Source organism: Hibiscus syriacus, unplaced genomic scaffold (genome assembly GCF_006381635.1).
Source record: "Hibiscus syriacus cultivar Baekdansim isolate YM2019G1 unplaced genomic scaffold, ASM638163v2 tig00110764_pilon, whole genome shotgun sequence".
NCBI lineage: Eukaryota > Viridiplantae > Streptophyta > Magnoliopsida > Malvales > Malvaceae > Hibiscus > Hibiscus syriacus.
Window position 1 is genome coordinate 259312 of NW_024062852.1, and position 20717 is coordinate 280028.

The window sequence follows — 20717 nt, forward strand, 5'->3', positions numbered from 1 at the left end:
TCGAATTCAGAAATGGCCAAGTACAAAGTTTTGAATTCTAAAATATTGCCCATACTATTATATTTAGGGTCATTATCGTACTATATATAGAAATATATTTATTATATGTATTTGCTTAAATATATATATATATATGTTGAGGTGCATAATAAATAAATAATTGGTGTTAAGCTATAGTTAGAGGCGGACCCAGGAAAAATTCAAGGGTTGCACAAAAATTAAGGCGTATCCCAATTCTAACAAAACTGAAAATAGGTGTTTGATTCATGGGTTTAAGGTTTGTTTTTTGTGCTTGATCTCTTTTATTTTAATTTTAAATAGGATATTAATTTTTTCCTATAATAAAGAGCAACAGTTACACACAATATTAGGGGTGACACTTGTATTAATTTTAAAAAATTAAAAAAAATTAATACTAAATAGACAATTTTAAAGGGTTGCCTGGGATACTCAGGGCAACTATAAGGTCCGCCCTGGCTATAGTGAAAAGCAAGAATATGGATTTTCTATGCAATTTCTAAATATAAATTATGATATATCCACATAAAATTATACATTACAATTATGATGTCAAATATTCTTGTATGGCATTTAGTGTTTGTTTCTTTTTGTTTGAAAAAAAACCATGCATTGTCATGATTTGGAGAATTGCAAAGAATTTATGCCGCGGAAGAAAAAACGAGACATTTAAAACAAGGTTCCAACGCCATTACAAAATAATAATTGTTATTATCATATTTTTGCATTAATTTAACTCTCAGAGTTGTTTAGAGTGTTTATCCTAACACTCGAAGTTCATTTTGACTAACAATTCTTTTGCGTTTATCAACACCAATAATTTTTAAATCAACCAATATTACAAACGTGGCTTGATGATCACCACATACTATTAAAAAAATTACAAACACCAAAGTTTGACATCAAACTTAATCAATATTGTTCTTTTAAGGATTAATTTATAATCTAAATATAATTTTTAAATTCAAATATTTAATTACTTTACCTTGATATTTTTTTTTCGTATAAATTAAGGTCGTAGTAGGATGATTAAGTGAAGTTTCATATGTTAAAATTCTAACGCCAAACCCATTAAGTACCACCTTTTTAAGGATACTCAGATGAATTAAACAAGTAAGAATCTTTAAGGACCCTAGTTTTCTTTCTAAAGTTATTCTTTAATCTCTTTCTTAAAGTGTCGCTTTAGGTGGCGATCTAATATTGTTGTTTTTCTTTTCTCTTCATTTTTTTCGGTTTAAATAAATATCCTTTAAATATTGATTTTTTCCACATATTCTTAAAACATTTGTTTTTGTATTTTTTTATGACACGGTTTTTCGTATGCTTTTATAGCACAATTTTATCTATCGTTATGATAGTTTAACATTCTATGTTGCATGCATACATTTAGATCCATTTTTAAGATAGTTTGTCAATACATTCAGAATTGTTCACGGAGCAATCTGTTAGAATTATTCTTTCAATCTTCACAACTACATCAATATTATGTATAGTTTTGAATAAAGATGCGTAGATTATTAATAGTTACTAGATTTTTTGAATATGAAGTATGTATTTAATGAAAAGTTTTGATTTTATTTTTATTCACGCCATGTATGGAAAGTTTTCATATTATAATTGTATTGTCTTTATTATACATTGGTTCCTTAATGAAAATTTATTTTTTTTGTTAAAAATTAAGGGTAAAGTACACAAATAGTCCCCTAGCTATAGGGTTATGCTTTGTTGAGTCACCTAACTATTAAAAATTACAAAACGATCCCTTAACTATAGGATGCTATTTTGTTGAGTCCCTAAACTATTTTAATTTTAAAAATGGTCACTCATCTATTCATTTATTCCAAACTCACCATTTCCTATTAAAAAAATGATGATCGTCTAAGTTTGACATTAACACGTTGATTAGGACATAATAAAATCATATTTTAATAATGTCTATTGGCACTGCCATTGCTTTCAAGCAATGGTTCGACGATGTAACTTTTCAAGCACTGGCTCGACAATATAATGTAAAGGGAGAGTCGATCCATAAAATACAACTCAAATGGCTACCAATATTTTAACAAAAAAAGGACGAGTTTGGAACATATGAATACTTGAGTGGCCATTTTGTAACTTTTAATAGTCGGAGGACTCAACAAAGTAGCATCCTATAGTCGAATGGCCATCTTATAACATTTATTAGTTGATGGACTCAACACAACAATACCGCGAGAGACTATTTGTGTACTTTACCCAAAAATGAATTTAATAAGTCAAACTTGATATTCATATGGTTAATTTCTTGACCTATATGTAATTGATTTGATATTCTTTCTATGTTATGTTTTTTTATCTACATGAATTTTGACCAAGTGTAGCATAGAATTCCTATGCATCTAAGGATTTGCATAGGCATTAAATCAAGATGATATCAACATATTTGTTAATAAATAAGGGTTATTGCAAAGGGATAAAACATTTATTCCCATAACCAAATAAAAAAATGGAAATGGAATCCAATATTTCTCACTAGGAACTACATAGCTCTAAAACAAACCTAACAAACAACACATTTTCTGTTGCCAATACCAACAAAGAGATGATGATGAATGCTACAGAACTTGATGTAGTATATAAGAATCCGATTTTAAGTTCACCCAAATGTGCCCTCATCCATACTATATTTATAATTCTTTTATGTGTAATTATTATTTACATGAATTATTTATATGAATTTTTCTAATAGTATGAAGTGATTACAAGGTAATATATGTTAAGAATATTTCTTAATCATTGACAACGTGTACACACTATACAGACACAACTGCTCGAATCTAGAATCCCAAGAGAGAACAACATTTCCTTCAACCACTACGATACTTTAATGAGTTGCTTTTTATTGATTTCTTTATATTGCGTTATGGAAATATTTTTAATGGACATTATAATGTTATTATTTAAATGGAGATATTAATGTGTGGTTGGAATATAAATATTGCATTTTATGAACAAACCTTTAAAACATTAATCTAATCACTCTGTCTTTCCCTTTCACTTTCTAATAACCTCTTCAACATGTCATTTGTTGTATTGTGTTTCAAGGTCTTTTTTTAATATTTTATTTTTGATTAAGTCCAAAATTGCATATCCAATTACTAATTATTTCCAGGGGCATAAATCATGATAAGTAGTAAATCAGTATTTGAGACAAAAAATATATATAATTTAATTATTGATTAATCACTTGTCTAAATCTTTGCATCTCAATCAAGCAACTTTATAGTTGGATTATTACCGTCATATATTCGAGAGAGATTAATATAATATTTTATTGATCTTATGAACGGTGAATCGAGCTCGTCAATCAGTTTGAGCTTGATATTAAAAATATTTTGGTATCAAGAGATTTATTAATTGACTGAATCGCTAAAGATATTTATATTATCTTATTTTATGTGGATTTAAATCCTAATATTAATCTTAAAAATACAATACGTTTCTACATAATTCCTTGGGTAATGAAGAGACAAAAAGACAATGCTAGAGGGGATCTTTATCTTTTCTTCTCTCTCCTGATGATTGTTTTTATGTCGATCCCATTCGTGGGGTCCTATATCTTTGCACCTTCATTTGTCTGCATCTATGTTTTTCTATGCCTAATTTTCTTTTAATAACCTGTCTGTCTTAAAAATAAATAAATTTTGATATACGTTATAAGGAGGTTAAATTATTACAATAATTTTTTGTAATATTTGTTTATCTGAATAACACTTAAAAAGTTTTAATTCTCAAAATAGTACTTATTTCCATCGCATAGGACGAAAGCATGCCTAAAACGTCTTTTGAAAGGCTCTTTCTTGAGGAAGTGCCTATATGATCACCTCATTATTAACTCCGGACTTTCCACGTGCATAAAAGTGTTTCCTTGATGAAGAATCTTTCAGAAGGCGTTGCCACGTAAACACACCTTCATTTTATGTGATAGAAATAGGTGCTATTTGAGAACTAAAGTTTTTTAAGTGTCATTTTAATAAATAAATATTAAAATATTATTACTTTAGTAATTTAATCATAGGAGGATGTATTTAATTTGAATCGCAATAGCTATAACCCTTTCTTATATCTAAAAAGTATGACATTATATTGCCAACTCCATTATCTACAAACCACAACAATATATATTTTTCTATTGTCTAGTTCAAATCTCCTGTTTTAGCATACAAATTTTCATAGATAAGGGATGCTTAAGATGACCTGCAAAGCAAATGGGTCAAAATTGATCAAGTCGTGAATCAATCAAAGTTTTTTTTGTAAGAGATTTGTGAAAGGGTGATTTTGTAATGAAATTTTAAGATGTGTGGAATCGGAAAACTCAAAGAGAGCCACATGATATGTTCCAAGAGCAAGTTGAAAAAATAAACATAATGTCAAAAAAATCTCCTAATATTTGATTAAATTATCATTTTAGTCATTTTTAAGAATATTTTGACTCCAACATTTCGTTTTAAGGCCAAAAAATCTCTATTTTAGTGCGTTTACCGTTTGTTGACTAACGGTTTTCATCAATGGAAGAATTTTTTACCCAAAATAAAATATTAAAAGCTAAATTCATAAAAAATATAGATTAAAGTGATTATATAAAAAAAATATGAATATTTTTTTATTATTATGCCAAAAGCTTTTAAGGGCTTTGATGTTACTTCCCTCCACAAACTACAACCCTGTTTGATTTGATGTAATATCCTTTTTGGTGGGTTCCTCTAAATTTCAGTGTACCCTGTTTTAATATTGCATCTTTAAACATCATTGGTAAGTAAAGTAAAAAAGAGCAAAGTTACAAGGCAATGAAATGAAATGATGCAAAGTAATAAGATTTGGATTGATGCTACTCACTGTGTTGAACAATAAAGCTTTTGGATCTAGCCCCCCCCCCCTTTTTTTCGTAAGAATGGTGTCAGTGATCCACTCCATGGAAGGTGTGAATTTCTGCCAGATTACAGAAAAGTAAAAGAGAGATAAACCCATCATCACAAAATCATAGCATTACAAAGTCTCAGGCAGAACATGTCGCTGCTATACTCACTCATTTGGATATTCTCTAGATTCCACAAGACAAATTAAATTACGGACTCAAACATGAATGTTACACAAGAATATAGCAAACACCGAACTTATTGATTAGTCTATGTAGTAAAAGAAAATATTATTTTCTCTAGAGAATTTGAATTCGAGCAATTACGTCTACAAGATGCATGCAAGTTGTCAATAGGCTAAAAGAAATTTTGAACAGATACTAATCGTAATCACCTTAAATTATTGGAAAAAATAACAAATACCAAGCACCTGGCATGGATTATCCGAGCTCATGCAAGTGTTTGATGCATAGTTGAAAAGCTGAAGTTTTAACATCAGTGGTCCTTGAGAAAACTCCACACACTAAATGTTTTGATGATAGAGAAATTGAGAGTGATGAGTCAATTTGGAAGCACGGGCCAATTTCAAAGAAGCCAACTTGGTTACCATAGTCGGCAGTTTTGCGCCCGAGGGGCAACTTGATTGAATCTCGTCATAACTAAATCCATGTGAAAGCTCTTGCGTCGAAGTGGCCGACAAATATAAGCTTCTGGCTGTCATCGTCGTGTTCGTCACCAATCCATATTTGTCAGCATCAAGCTGCAAAGTTTATCGTCTGTCGGTTTCTTCTCTTCACTATCATCTTTCCCTTTCAAATAGTTTATATTCATCTGAGACACAGACAGCCACCATACTACCATTTTCACCTTCCTCCAATGGCTAAACCATACACCACCTTGTTTCTCTCCGCTGGACCGGAAAAAGAAAAGAGGATCCTGATAATTCCTCCATTAAACATGATATGTAACATTATTGACCTCTATGGGACAAAGAAAGGAGAACTACAACAAAGAACTTCCCTACTACATGTAGAGAATGCAATTATTTTTTGTTCATTTGTAGAGAATACAAATGAAAACAACATAAACTAGAAAACAAGAAGCAGAAAACCAAAACACAAAAGAAGTAACACAAGTCAATGACTAAAGTTCAACAATCTAATTCTCAAGAGAAAAGAAACAAGAATTAGCAGAACACAAGCATGAGTTTAGCTATCCAGTTTGTGCCTTTGATATAAGCAAACATTTCGTGCCAAGCAACCATGTTACCGTAAGAACCAGATCAATGTTAGCCTTTACATAAGTGAGTCAATATCCAATGTTTCAGCAAATATATATATCAATGACCATGTAACTGAAGACATAGGTCAGGGAAAAAAAATCGTTCCCAAACCACAACATGACGAAAGAAATCCAATCATTTTATCCCGTAGATTAGAAAGAAAACTAAAAATGATTTCCATCCGACTCATTTTCTACTCCTCTTTCTTCAGTATTTTGCATCTAACTTTTATTTGTAACCACAACATATATGTTATATGTAAAATAATTCAGTGATGTCACAAAGGATCCAATGAATTCGGTATATATTCAAGTTTAATAAGTTTGGTATCTGTTCATGTCACAAATAATTCAGTGACGAAAGAACTTTGAGCTAATAACCAGGTAGCCCAATTCTATCAATGAGTTTGGTATCCGTTCAAGTTTAATAAGTATGTTTGAACACTGAACCAAAAAGGACAATAAAAATAATAGAAGAAAAAGAAGTTAAAGCAACTTGCATGTTAAAACTCATCAGGAAATGCCATACACGGCAGTTCTCAATCTGTTTGCCCAAGTATTTAGAACTCAATGACAACGCCAAATTTAGTCTACGCCAAGTTTAGTCTTAGTTAAAAGGTCTCCAAAGGTAAAAAGAATTATTAAAGTAATATTTTTTTAATATTTATTTATCAGAATGACACTGCATGGTTTGCAGTCCATTGATTTGGCAGATGTTATGTGGTAATAAACATGAAAGGTCTCTTTGAACATGCGAAAACTCCATCTTATATAAACTTTGGCAGGTTATATATATATATATATATAGTATCTTATTATATGGAATCTTACTTTTGTTTGTTAAATGAGTCTGAATGGTTTATTAATATAAAGTTTTTTTAAGTCATAACTATTACATTCTCCTTTTTCAATGATAAACAATTTGAAACCGTTTGTGGTTTTCAAATTGAGCACCGTAGAGATTCATTATGAGAATGACTCTTTTAATTTAATATTTTTTTCATTCACAATGTTAAAATTTGATGCAATAAGCATTGCATAATCAATCATATCTTTGAATTTGTCCTTATAAAGAATAAAGAAAAGTACAAAGTCATTGGGTCGAATCGGTTTTGGATTGTATATGGAATTTTTAATAAAAATATATAGTTATTAATATAAATTAAATTTATTAATTTTATATGAAAATTGGCTATTTGGTTGGATTGGGCTGACTTGAGTTCGAGTTGGCTATGGGTAAAAAAATTTATTCCATGAGTTGGGCCGGGCCGTATGTAATTGAAATAATTAAAAATATTATTTTATCATTTTAAAATAAAAAAATGGATTATTTAGATGGAATGAGTTGAGTTTGGGCTAGGGAATTCTTTTAGGATTGGGTAAATTTGTTGATGGGCTTGATAACCTAATTGGATGTGTAGTGATTTTAGATTAATTGGTTGTCTCAATTCATTTGTAATTTAAATTATTAAAAATATTTTTAAGTTTAATAAAAGCATATATTTACATGAAAGTAGAATGTTGACAACTTCAAATAAATAAACAGAGTCAAAACAACCTGAATTTTTACCATATTAGAATTCCTTATCTGCTATGATTTTCTAATTGCCATATTCATAAAAAAAAAACAATTTACATGTGCTGAGAAAGTTAATCAATAGTTTTCCTCTAAATGATTTGTGGTATTTTGAGTGTAACCGTGGCATGCCGAAGCTGACCTCTGCCGCCCCCTGCAAAGTGGGATCCTTAAAGGGCATCTCAGGCAATTATTTGCAAGACTGCCTCTGATCCTCACGACGGCGCTGCCAAACTCTACTGAAACAAGACCTGATAGATAGTTATGATCTAAAAACAGGGTTCTCCATGGTCTCCCCAATCTTTGTCCATACCCCATGGGGATTTCACCTGTAAACTGATTGTGTGACAGATTAATCACTACTAATCTCTCGAAGTTCACCAATTTAACCGGTAAATGACCTTGCAGGAGGTTCCGTTGCGCGTCCAGCGTTAGAAGCCGGGATCCGCTTCCGAAATAGTTGTTCACCTCTATTTTTGTGAACTTGTTGAAGGAAACATTGAGGTATGTCAACCGAGGTAATGCAAGAACTCCCCTATTTACGGGTCCTGAAAACCAGTTGTCACTCAAATCTATGGATATTAGATGCTCAAGGTTAACTAATGATGTGATGTGCCCCGTCAGTTTGTTGTGGACAATCTCAATGTTGTTAACCCTGAAGGAAGCTCTGGCAAGCTTCCGATCAACATGTTCGAGTCGAGCTCGAGTATCTGAAGATTTTCTAATGCATAAAGGTTGGGAATTCTTTGTGAGAACTGGTTGTTGGATAGGCTTAAGTGAGTCAATCTTCGTAGCTTGGAAATCCGAGCAGGGATCCGACCGGAGAGTTGGTTTCCCGACAGGTTTATCCTTTCCAGCTTCTTCAACCTGTATATCCATGTCCAGATACCTCCGGTGAAAAAGTTGCCGGAAAGAGAGATTCTGGTGAGTTTTTTGAGATTCTTTATGGTCTCCGGCACCGGCCCTCTGAACCTGTTACCGCTAAGGTCGAGTGTGGTGAGTGCAGTAAGTGTTCCTATTCGGGGTGGTAAAAATCCATCATATCCGACGCTATCAAGCTCAAGCGTTGTTATTCGGCTTGTTGAATTGCCTCGAGGGAGAGAGCATAAAATTCCCAGAAATTTCGAACCGGAAGTTTCGCATGGATCGACCGAGAAATCCCACGTTGTGAGGTAAGATGACGGTGGGATCATGTTTGGATCAACGGAAAGTTTCAGGGATTGAAGAGCTTCAATGTCTGATTGTAATGTTAACGAATGAGAAAGCGTAAGAAAGAAAGATAAAAGTGCAACAAAGATGACGGAACATGAAGAAGAAGAATCAAAGGAATGCATGTTTTCTGGAGAAGATCATGTAAAGCAGCAGCAAAAGGAAATAAGTTATAAATAGTTGTTCAATAAGATGTTTTGCTTGAGAAAGGTATAGTTTTAATGATGATGAGAATTTAAAGAGAGCAATAAAGTTAGGTTGAAAGATGGTGAAGTGGTTTTATATTTGCCGAAGAGTTTCAATCTTTAGCATTTCAACCTACTTTGTATCAAGAATGGGGTCTACATTTTAAAAGATCCAAAGGAATAAGAGATGTCGCCATGCAAACTACGGTCCTAGTTACAAACATTATCTTCAACCTAAAACTGAAACCACAGCTTAAGGGTATGAATGATGTGTCATTGGAAATTCATGTGCAAATGGAAGATAATATAGATTTTAGTATTTTCATCAACATTTTGTCACCCAATATGTATAAGTACTTAAGTATAAATACATGTATACGTATGTATATAATAATGCTGAACCAAGTTACTTTAATGGTTAAAAGAATTATTGTTATTTCTAGAGGTCCTAAGTTCGAGCACCATAGATAGATTATTTGGTTCAAAATAAAGCGTTAGTTAAAGTGCTAAACATACCAAAGTGACTATCCAATTAAACATTAAAGATATTTTTAGTATTATAATAAAGAACTTAATTAATTTTAAAAGAAGATTGAGATTTAATTAAATTTTTATTGAAGGATTTAATTAATTTTTGAAAAGAATTGGAGGTTTTTTTACCCTTTTTAATAATTAGAAAATATTCATTACGATTCTACCGATCAAGAACTCTTAGTAAATATGAAATATATCTCTATTAGAATTACTTATTAGGATTACATTTAAGTTCTAACTAGTATCGTGTACCATGCAACCAATCAAATACTATTTCTCTGGTTCAAGTCTACCCTCAACACTGAAACTTCAACTTTAATGCATTGTCAAAGCTCATAAATCCTCCATAAAAATCACAACATTGTTCTCGTGAAATCCAAAAAAAAAAAAAAATTGTCCTAAGTTACGTCTTCAAAACCTAAGTTAAAGACAAGTTCGTTGAGACTATACAGGTCTGGTTCTGCAATGTATTCAGCATCCAAATTCGTTTCGCTGGTCTGGATTAGCAAGCCGAAGCAATGTTCCTACGATTGGCTGCCGGGAACTGATGCCAAAGACGATGTCGAAACCGTTCTTGCTCGAAGAGGTTACGTAGCACTGTGCATTTGGTCAATTGAGGATTTTGAATTTGGTTGGAGGGGCATAGGGATGTAAACGAATAGGGTATTCGATCAAATTTTTTGAACTATTTATATAATGTTTATTTATATTTATTTATTAAGTTAAACATATAAGTGTGAACCTTCATTTAATAAAGGTTAAAGTATATATATGGTCACCCATGTTTGAGTAAGTTTCTTATTTCCTTTCAGGTATCTTAAAACTAACAATTGGTCACTAACATTATTAATTTATAATACATTGTCCATATCGACCGTACAAACCCCCTTGCAATTTATCTTACAAAACTCTTGGTAATTTCCGATGAGCATGTATATTATATAACATGTTCTGCGTCAAACCATCCCTACCTAAACATCAAAGAAACAGTTTCACAAAAGGAGCAATGCAGTATGATTCGGATTGTCGAACAAATTCCATAATCTATTATAGTTTTCCTTAACATGGATGATGGTAAGTGCATATAAATTTGTTCGAGAAATTCAGTTTAACGAAATGAAAATGCAAATAAGTAGTAAATAATCGGATTAGTTCCCATATTCAACTGTCGTTCAGACTTGAAACAACTGTTTACTGATAACTTACCTTCTCTAAAGTCAATGGCTCTCCCAAAATCTCCTCTCTCGATTGGAGATACCTTGGACCAGTCCCAGGCAAATACGGGCCGGGTTTCTGTTAACGGTCGAGTGACCAAGAAATCATACTTCTTTTATTAGGGTAACGATTGTTAAGTGACCGATTTGTTATAAAAATATAACATTAATGATCATTTCTTTACTTTTAAAACTTCAATGTTAAAAAAGAAACTTACTCATACTTTAATGACCATACATGTAGTTTACCCTTTAAAAAATGAACAAACATGAATAGATTTGTCTTCCGTTTGTTTATAAACTTGTTCACCTCATTCCCATTTTCTTTTTATTTTTTCATTTAAATATTTGTGAAAGTAACATATTGTAAATTTTAAAATTTAAATTATAAAATGTAAGAAGATTAAGGATTAGTAACATAATTTCGTTATTTTTCTTTGACTCGCAAATAAAAAAAAATAGAAAGAGAGTGTTGGTTATCGAGGCAACTCAAACGTGTGCCCTTGACATTGGTTCAACCATGTCCTTACCACTTCATCTTGGTCTTGAGTGAGTACCTACATATAAATGAATATGTTCGTAAAAGTTAAATGAACTGAATATGAATACATTTGAAAATAGACAATTAAATATGAATACGAATATAATATTAAAAGTTTTAATAAATACGAATTGAATATAAGTATCTTTAAAGATATGTACATATATATTTTTATTCGTTTAAACTCGATTTATTTATATCGTTGAATGTTTTGGATTAAAATAATGAAATTTGTAACGAACACTTTTTTTTTGGAATTTATACATGATTCACACTTCTCTTGTTACAGCTTATCTATCCAAATGATTAAACACTGCAGTGAACTAGTTCTTAACTTTGTTTTTGTTTGGGTCATCAAACAATAAAAATTTCCGATTCCATCACTATTCTTTTTACTGGTACTGTTTTGATCACTCCCTGTTCAATCGTTAACCAAAAAAAATAGTTTTTTAAAGTGATATAATAACATATGCAATTATCAATCTTTATATATTTTACCAATTTGGTCTGGATTTTAAATAAACCAACGAATTTGACTCAATATTTATGATTTCTTTTTTTCGATTTGAACTTCTAAAAATTTAAGAATTCTAAAGATACGAAAAAATATCAATTTTTTTTAAAAATACAATAAAATTTGTGAAAAGTTTTTAAAATTTCTAAATAATTATAAAAACTTAAAGCTTCATCTCTTTTTTGGCCAAAACTTAAATAGACAAATATATCTACCAAACAACAACAGTACTAGAAGCGACTAAAGTGTTGAATCAAACAACTTCATATTCTCTTCAGCTAATTAGATCAAGCAAATATTGTTACCCTCTGAATTTTAAGTTTAACAAATCAAATATTGTTTGCTTAATTTACTGAACTATTTTTGTTACTCCTTTCAATCCCCTCCTTTATTTTGAAACGTATATATATATTATAATTTTTCAGGAGAAAACACACAACACGTACATGACATTACATGATTATAAGACAAACACCAATCAAGACACAATACATAGAAGGAAGAAAAAATAAACCCTGAAACACAGTACAATCACGTGAACATGCATGGCTCTAACAATTTGCAGGGTGAGGAAGCTTGCACAAGCTAGGCAATTTCACGGCAAGGTTTGGGTCAATGCCAAGGGTAGGCAAGAGCTTCGAGTTCTTATACGAGCAAAGGCAACGCATGTTGGCGTGGGCAAGGGCTGAGCAACACGTCGACGTGGGCGGAGGAGGGTTTGGAGGAGTCACTGCCGGCTTGCATGCCATCAAATCTGAAGTGGTCATGTTGCAAATGGTTTGAGCATCTGTGGTAGCAACTGCCATAACCATTACCAGTGCTACTATAAATGCCAGACCCTTCATTTTCTCTGGTGTTTGTTTGATGATATGGATCGATGAGTATGGGGATGTTTGGTGGTATCCAAAGAGTGGAATTTATAAGCGAATGAATGGTGTAGTCCGTGAACCTTGATTTTGTTTTTTATTTTGTGGGATCAAAGGTTAATTATTGTTCAACCAAACTGTAGTCCCACGGGATGTGAACTCGTGGCAGAAAGAAGTTTAGACGCCTTAATCATTACTCCTAAGTTGCCACAGTTAATTTTTTTAATGGACTAAGATTTCATTGTCGAAGAGTGTAATTAGTAAGATGAAAATTTCCATTCGTATTTTTTTAATGGACTGAGATTCTTCGCATCAGATTTAAACTGTTATAATTTTTACTACAGCTGTGAAGTTTTGGCAACATATATACAAAGAGCTACCGATAAGAGTACGTAATTATGATGGTGTTTACAATTTCAAATGTGATTAATCTGAGTAACTATCAATTACTAATATTCTATAAACATACTACTCTCTAACCAGATAGACAACTCGTGATTAGGTTTGAGCCATATAACCATTCCCCTTCTTTTTCCTCTTCTGTGGGAAAAATAATTTATTCACCGAGTAAAACTATTAACAGACCTCAGTGTAATTTTGACACGTTAATAATCAATTTTCTTAATTAAAAAAATCCACTTCATTACTTGAGATTGAAGGCAAATCATGGGTTAAGGAATCAAGATGAGCTCCTTAAAGCTTGTTTTTCATTTGGTATAATAAAAAAAGCCATATTCCTGAAAACATTTAAGGTGGAGCTGTTAATTATTTTAAAGATAATAATGTATTTGTTGTACAGTCCAAATGTAAAACTACATTTGCAACGACCGCTGATAACGAAAAGCGCGTTAGCTTATATATTCTACATGACTGAATAGCCTGGACCACCACCTCCTTCCGGCACTGTCCACTCGATGTTTTGCTTTGGATCTTTAATATCACATGCCTGTAAATCGTTTAAATCAATATGTTAAACTCGGTTGGGAATGTCGGATACCGATATATATAGGACCTTTGTTTGTGGTACTATTTTTTTTCTTCCAGTGAAACCATTATAGCTAGAAGAAAGGATGTTTTTGAGGTAAGTATCAACAGATTGTTTGGAATATTACCTTACAGTGCAAGCAATTTTGAGCATTGATCTGCAACTTAAGTTGATTCTTTTCATCAGGAACGTACCTTCAATTCGAACAACAATAAAAACGACGGATTCAGAGACAATATATTATAAGGGAATAAGCTTGAAGAAGAAGTATGGTAAGAAATTTACTCGTATACACGGGCAGGACAATATCGGGACTCGGGTCCAGCATACTCGGGCAAGTTTACAGTTTCAGGAATATTCGGGTCCCTCAAGCGAAGATGAACTAGCTGGTCATGGTTATGATTTGTATTGCTCCTAAAATGAAAATAAAAAATAAGCAAAACACTCCATAAGTAAAGAAAGAATAAAAAAGAGAATACACATTTTTTGCCGATTAATCCAGTTTCGTACTACATTTATTTGCTCCTTTCCTTCATCATCTACCATAAAACCGAAACTAGAGGCTTATGAATTATGGAATCAGCTTGAGATTTATTTATTTTTTATCTAATTAAGCTCTGGAAATAAAATCTAAACCATGATAAAGAGAATTAACATAAGGCAATTAGTTACATTCTCCATACCTGTGCAAAGATGTTGGCATGTCAAAGGACAATACTCCATCTGGCTTCGGGTATTCAATTGGGGAATGTAACTTAGCAACCTGCAAAAGGTAGTGTACAGGATTAACTTTTCTCCATCAGCATAGGCAGCTTTGTTTTGTTTTTCTTTTTATCATAATTTACAGCAATAATTCTATTTATGCATGAATTTGAGATATGATTAGGCTCATTTACAGCATCTCCGATACATCTTGACATAGTATTGAATTATAAAGAGTGATCTTTCCATTGTTTCACACATTGACTGTTTTATCTGGAATAACTTCAATTTTTTTCTCCAGAAAAAGATTTCCCTTACATTTGTTGCTTCATGGTCAGGTTTCCCATGCTTAAGTGTGAACGGAGATTTTCCTTTCAGTACATAGCTGTAAGAAGACAAATCAGTGCAACACTAACATTAGAGAAAATCAAAGTGAGCAAACATCGCCAACAAGTAATCTTAGCTATGTCCAGCAAAAGAAGTCTTACTGTTCCAATGCACTTAAGGCTAAGCCTGGGAGAAGTCCATACTCGAAAGCCTACAAGAAATGAAACTATATTCAGAACATATAATCAAAGGCATAAACCTCACCAGTTAGACAAATAAACAAAAGGTGAAAGTGAAAGAAGATCAGCTTCTTAAATTGGCTCATCAACTTAACACCCAAAAGCAGTCGTGAAACTAAATGAAAGCGTACTAAAGAATAGGACACGAGGAAACCGCAGGAATTGAAAAGGATAAAAATGGTGAAATGCTCTACTTACAGGTCGGTAATTCCGAGCTCTATGAAGTTCCTCCCACACCCATGAATTCCTCAAAGCATCCCAATATGCTTCCATATTGGAACCCTCATGAAGTGTGTCAAAAGTAGCTTCTGCCGCTAGCATTCCTGTAAGAAACATGCCCTGTTTTTTCAATACTATGTAAACTTGGTATCTATATCATATGAACAAGTGGCAGCATGCGATCATATTGGTTTAAATGATCTGAATAATTCAGAATCTTGAATGTAGAAACATGCAAGAATTAGAATTCACTAATTGGGGAAAAATCAACAATTGGTAAGTAAATATAGACCATATCACTTAGATTAATTACCTGATTTCATGGCAGTATGAGTTCCCTTTATTTTTGGTACATTTAAAAAGCCAGCGGAACATCCAATTATTGCTCCTCCCGGAAAAACTGGATATGGAACAGACTGAAATTTAACTAGCATCATATTCATGTATGCATAACAAGTAATAACCAAACAGAAATACTGAAGGTGTAATTAAAAGTGTGATCATAGTGGTAAATCAGCTTCCCCATATCCTTCATCATCAATAAGCCGCTAGAAGATCATATAATGTTCAGAGCTGTTGTTCTATGCATTATATTTGGACACATTAAATCTACTACAAAAACCATGTTCATAGTAGCTCACAGTGCTGGCCACTTATGAAGTTCAGAAAACAGCTTTCAACTCTACTAGCTTACTTTTGAGCAATTATGACTAAAGGAAGATTGCTCAACTCACCTGAAAACCACCTTCATTCAATGTCCGAGCCCCATACTGAATCACAGTCCCACCTTCTAGTAGACATTTTATGGAGGGATGATGCTTGAGTTTCTACCAGAAGAAACAACCAAAGAGAAATATGAGTGGGATTCCAAATTCTTTTATTTCGTGTTTGAGAGAGTTAAAATTGAAAAGTCAAAACATCAATTTTCCAGAATATCTACAGCAACCAACAAATCAGAATACCAACTAAACTATAATAGGAAAGTGAGCTAATGGTCAGGGACTCGGGAAATCATGCCAATGTTTTATTTTCTCCCTAAATGGTTCTCTCTGTTACCACTGCCTCCTTAAGTTGGTTCCTATTATGATACCCTACCTTGAACAATGCTAAATCAAGAAGCAGCATGCTGTTCAGCACAAGGGGGGGGGGTGAATATTGCTGTAACATGCAAGGGAAATTGTTTCTAATCTTCCATTTTGAAGGTCATTTTTGTGAGTGATTTAGATGAGTCACCAAGATTCCAATTCCGAATAGTTAAAATTAAACAGTGACCATGCCTGCCAAATTAGTTGAAAGGTTTTGATAGAGAATCATATACATATATATAAAATATGGTGCTTGATCCAAACAAAAGCATGTGACCAATTTCTCTGATGCTTAGGCCTTCCATTTCAACATTGATAAGATGAAAGAAAAGAAAGACAAAGAACTGAAATGAAACAAAACAAAATGAGGTGCTCAAATGGGCTCAGCAAGCCATAACAACATGAAGATGTTATACATTACTGTGGATAGTAAAAAATGTATATGCACATGCAGAATCATGTTAAAATTAGAATAGAAAAATGTAGGAAATAACTAACAAACTTTAACATGCATAAAATACTTTTTTCTTAATTAATATTCAAGAAAATGGCAAAATATATCCATGTTCCAAGTGCACACTAACAAAAAGACCAAAACTTGAAAGAAATTGATAGAACATTGTAAAAAAATTTAAAATTCAGTTTACCTGGAATTCCTCATAAGGATTCAAGAAAGGGTTATGATAATTCAAGGCAACCACAAGACCAATTGAAATCTGTATACTCAAGGGGAAAAAGAACAAGAATAAATGAGATGGACAGTATCATTATGATGAACAATTCAATGATAATGCTTTAAGACTTAAATAACAGCTATAGTGCCAGAAATGTATAAACCAACAATAAATGAAGATTTGGCAACAATAGTAAGAAAATGATGTTGCACGACCTCAGAATTAGGACTGAAAGTGGGAAGAAAATAAACAAAAAATGGTACTGGTGATGAAAATAATGAAAGAGAAAAAGGAAATGTTTTTTCAGGTCACATCAAATCAGGCAAGGAATATGGCACAAAATCTGCCAACAAAAAATATAACTTAGAAAAAATTTCATACCAGTTTTTGTCCAAATTTCAGGGGAAGTTTGTACCTGATGCTAAGCTTTCAATAAGATCGCAAAGGACTAAAGACTGATGCCTTAATTAGTAACTGAGAGTCTGAGACTGCTAAGAAGTTGGACAGGGATTATGGTCCCCTTTTTGTCAAACATATTTAATTTCCATTTGACAGCAGCACTAAAAACTAGTGACATTGTTAAAAGCATTCATTTCAGAGTGCGACTGACACATCCAACACTGGGATAATAAAATGACACCAACATTTACATCTTCCAGAATAAAAGCTTGAATCTCCATGCAATAACAGTCCAGTTTTAGCAAGCTGTTTATATATAAACATACAGCCTATTTTGGCAATCTTAAGGTGGCAGATGGAAATCTCCATGGACAAAGAAGCACAAATATTCTATTTTAAAATCAGCCTAAAATAGAGAGCATCTGCACAAACTTTATTACCTGTCGATCCTTCATGTGGTACAGAAATGAACCTCCATAAGTCTTGGAATCCAAAGGCCAGCCTAATGTGTGGAGAACTGTACCAGGCTTATGCTTGTTCTCATCGATTTCCCAAACCTGATTGAATAACAATATCAACAAACATTATCTCCACTATGCAGCATATATTAACACTGGATTATATCTCAAAAGGGAAAAGTATAAAAACCAAACATCAACCCAGTAAAATATATTCTTCAGATGTAAAAAAATTTACCTCTTTAATTCCCAGAGCATAAGTTTGATGTTGAGCTTGTACCTTCTCTCTCAGCTTGTACTCTTTCATTATTTTCTGTTCAAGAAAACTAAGACAATGACCATCACTGGCATTCTTTACTAGTAAAACTAACTAAATTGAACCCCTAGAAAAGCAACTTTAGCAGAAATATTTTCTCTGAAAACCTGTGATAATGATCCCCGACATCCTTCAGCTAGAAGTGTAATCCGACCTGCATGTTAACATCACAGCTTAGTGCACTATAGACAACTTAAATTCACACAGAACAGAGGGGGGGGAGAGAGAGAGATGCCTTTCAATGCCACACCACGCTGGAAATTCTCTTTTTTAGAACCATCTTTGGTAACTCCCATGTCATTAGTTCCAATCCCAACAACTTTATTGTCTTCATCGTACAATATCTAAAGAATGGAACACCTTGTCGTTTAAACATTCATCACAACATCAAACAGCAACAAGACATAAATTATAAGTACCTCACTGGCAGCAAAACCTGGATAAATTTCCACTCCCAATTCCTCAGCTTTTACCCCCATCCAACGCACCAATTGACTTAAGCTACATCAGAACATACAAGACATTAAGCTTTAAGGTAAAGTTGAGCCCATTAAATGGGAAGAAGTACATAAAAAGGAAGTTCACATTATTTATATTTTAAAATATTAAATTTCAGTGAAGGAATTGCAGGTTCTCATAAGATAAGATGAGTGTCAAAGCTTAATTTGATCAGCAACCTAACATTTTTTCAGGAAACGGTTTTCAAAGTTGCAATCTGCTTAATTTGTTTATTAAAAGGAAAAGGAAATATCATTGCAATCTAGCCCAAATGCAGTTGGTTGTCAAATTCAAGTCATTCCAGGCAAGGTATATGAGTATTAGAGAAATACCTAATAACATAGTTTCCCTCGTTATCAAATGGACTAGGAAGTGAAATTGCACGATTCTTTGTAAGAAACAAAAACTTGTCACAAGAAACGGGGACATTTACTGGTGCCTGCATGCGAAGTAAGCAAATGTGGTAAATGAAGTGAGAAAAATTATCAATATTCAAATTATGTGCATGGTCAGTCATACATCCCTCATTTTTTAGTAAAAGACAATAAACAAGCAATTTTCAGTTATAAATACGAAGTTACTGTGTGCTTAAAAGATGTTAGAACATAAAGCACTTAATGTCATTTCAAATTTACAGCAGTACCAGAATACCGGACTTATGAAATTCATCATTATCGATGTTATGCAGCAATAATCATTTCACATAGAATTCATCCCAAGTTTTGTAACTATTTGGATCAGAAACACAAAAAATAATTTTGTTAGCTTCTTTCTTAGGTTAACTTGACAGACCATGTAGGATACTCAACAATTGATTAAACCACCCACATAATGCCATACAGGCGAAAAGGTAGCCTATCTGTTGCCATCTATGGTTGAGATAAGAAACTATGTTACTGACCTGATTCCAATATACCAGTCTTTAGCATATCATGAATAATTACACTTAAATTCTAAAATGAAGACATCAAAAGAGAAAGCACCTCTTCATCTTTCCATTGTGGGAAAAGCTCATCCAATGCCCGAGGTTCAAAAACGTTCCCAGAAAGGACGTGAGCACCTAAAATCACATACAAATATCATATGTTTTTCTCCTGAGCAATCACATTGAAATATTAAGCGATGTTTATAAATGTTGAAAGCTAAACTTGCACTATATGGTTTTAAGCTCAATCGCCATAGTCAAATGTACTGTAAAATCCCCAAAAGAAGACGACAGAAACTTACCCACTTCAGCACCTTTTTCAACAACACAAACCGATAAATCAGCCTTTTTCTCCTGACACAATTGCTTGAGCCTTATAGCTGCAGATAAACCAGCCGGACCAGCCCCAACAACGACAACATCATACTCTATAGACTCCCTGTCAATTTCACTGCTGTAACTCCTAATTTCCCCAGCAAAACCCTTCAACCTCAAAAACCCATTTTCATATCTTTCATGCTCTTTCAAATTAACACGATTTGGAAAATACCCAGACGAGAAAACCCGACCAAAACCGAGCCTAGTGCCTAAAGAAGGTGGCTTTTGATCGAAATAGTGAAAACAGGATTGCCCTTCTGGTGTAGCAGGAGAAACTAGTGAAACGAAGGGGAGGTGAAGCTGCTTCCGATTTTTGAGAGAGGTTGATTTGGACGATATTGAGAGGAATCTGTGCATGATTGAAGCGAGATCAAGGATTGGAAGGATAATCTGTGATATGATAAAGAAGAAAAGCAATTGATTATATATGTTTACATGTACAGGCTTCACTGGAACTGACGTGCCAAACTCATCCTAGTTTTGTCCTCTTCTCTCTAGTATTGTTGTCCTTGAAATCAAATTAGTCAATTATTAATTAAATTATAAATTAGTTATTTTATTTTAAAATACAATTAAAATAAATAATTTTTAATTAACTTAAATTATAGTTAACAATACTTTTAAAAAAAAATTATTGGTAAGATTTGAAAGGAATTGAATCAATATTTAGGCATTACAT

At 32.8% G+C, this 20717-nt stretch overlaps 3 protein-coding genes across 4 annotated transcripts; all 3 read right to left on the bottom strand.

The window, feature by feature from the left end:
- Window positions 1-5645: 5645 nt before the first annotated feature.
- On the bottom strand, window positions 5646-9104 carry LOC120139619 (receptor-like protein 35). The gene is made up of 3 exons (XM_039154783.1): window positions 8730-9104; window positions 7913-8637; window positions 5646-5823 (listed from the first exon to the last, which is right to left on the bottom strand). The coding sequence occupies exons 1-3, from the start codon at window positions 9102-9104 to the stop codon at window positions 5646-5648; spliced, it is 1278 nt and encodes a 425-aa protein (XP_039010714.1).
- Window positions 9105-12518: 3414 nt separating this feature from the next.
- LOC120139620 (putative lipid-transfer protein DIR1) lies at window positions 12519-12812 on the bottom strand. Its single transcript, XM_039154784.1, has one exon. It carries the CDS (start codon window positions 12810-12812, stop codon window positions 12519-12521), a length of 294 nt encoding a protein of 97 aa, XP_039010715.1.
- Window positions 12813-13574: 762 nt separating this feature from the next.
- On the bottom strand, window positions 13575-20423 carry LOC120139646 (electron transfer flavoprotein-ubiquinone oxidoreductase, mitochondrial). 2 transcript variants are annotated; one of them, XM_039154809.1, is made up of 18 exons: window positions 19963-20423; window positions 19719-19795; window positions 19068-19174; window positions 18657-18738; window positions 18473-18581; window positions 18345-18391; window positions 18160-18234; window positions 17904-18020; window positions 17038-17106; window positions 16040-16132; window positions 15619-15721; window positions 15285-15409; window positions 15009-15058; window positions 14839-14905; window positions 14502-14581; window positions 14104-14232; window positions 13946-14012; window positions 13575-13779 (listed from the first exon to the last, which is right to left on the bottom strand). In XM_039154809.1, exons 1-18 carry the CDS (start codon window positions 20393-20395, stop codon window positions 13696-13698), a joined length of 1914 nt encoding a protein of 637 aa, XP_039010740.1. In that variant the 5' UTR covers window positions 20396-20423; the 3' UTR covers window positions 13575-13695. The 2 variants fall into 2 exon arrangements, with proteins under 2 accessions (XP_039010740.1, XP_039010741.1); XM_039154810.1 differs by lacking the exon at window positions 16040-16132.
- Between the last annotated feature and the right edge of the window lie 294 nt (window positions 20424-20717).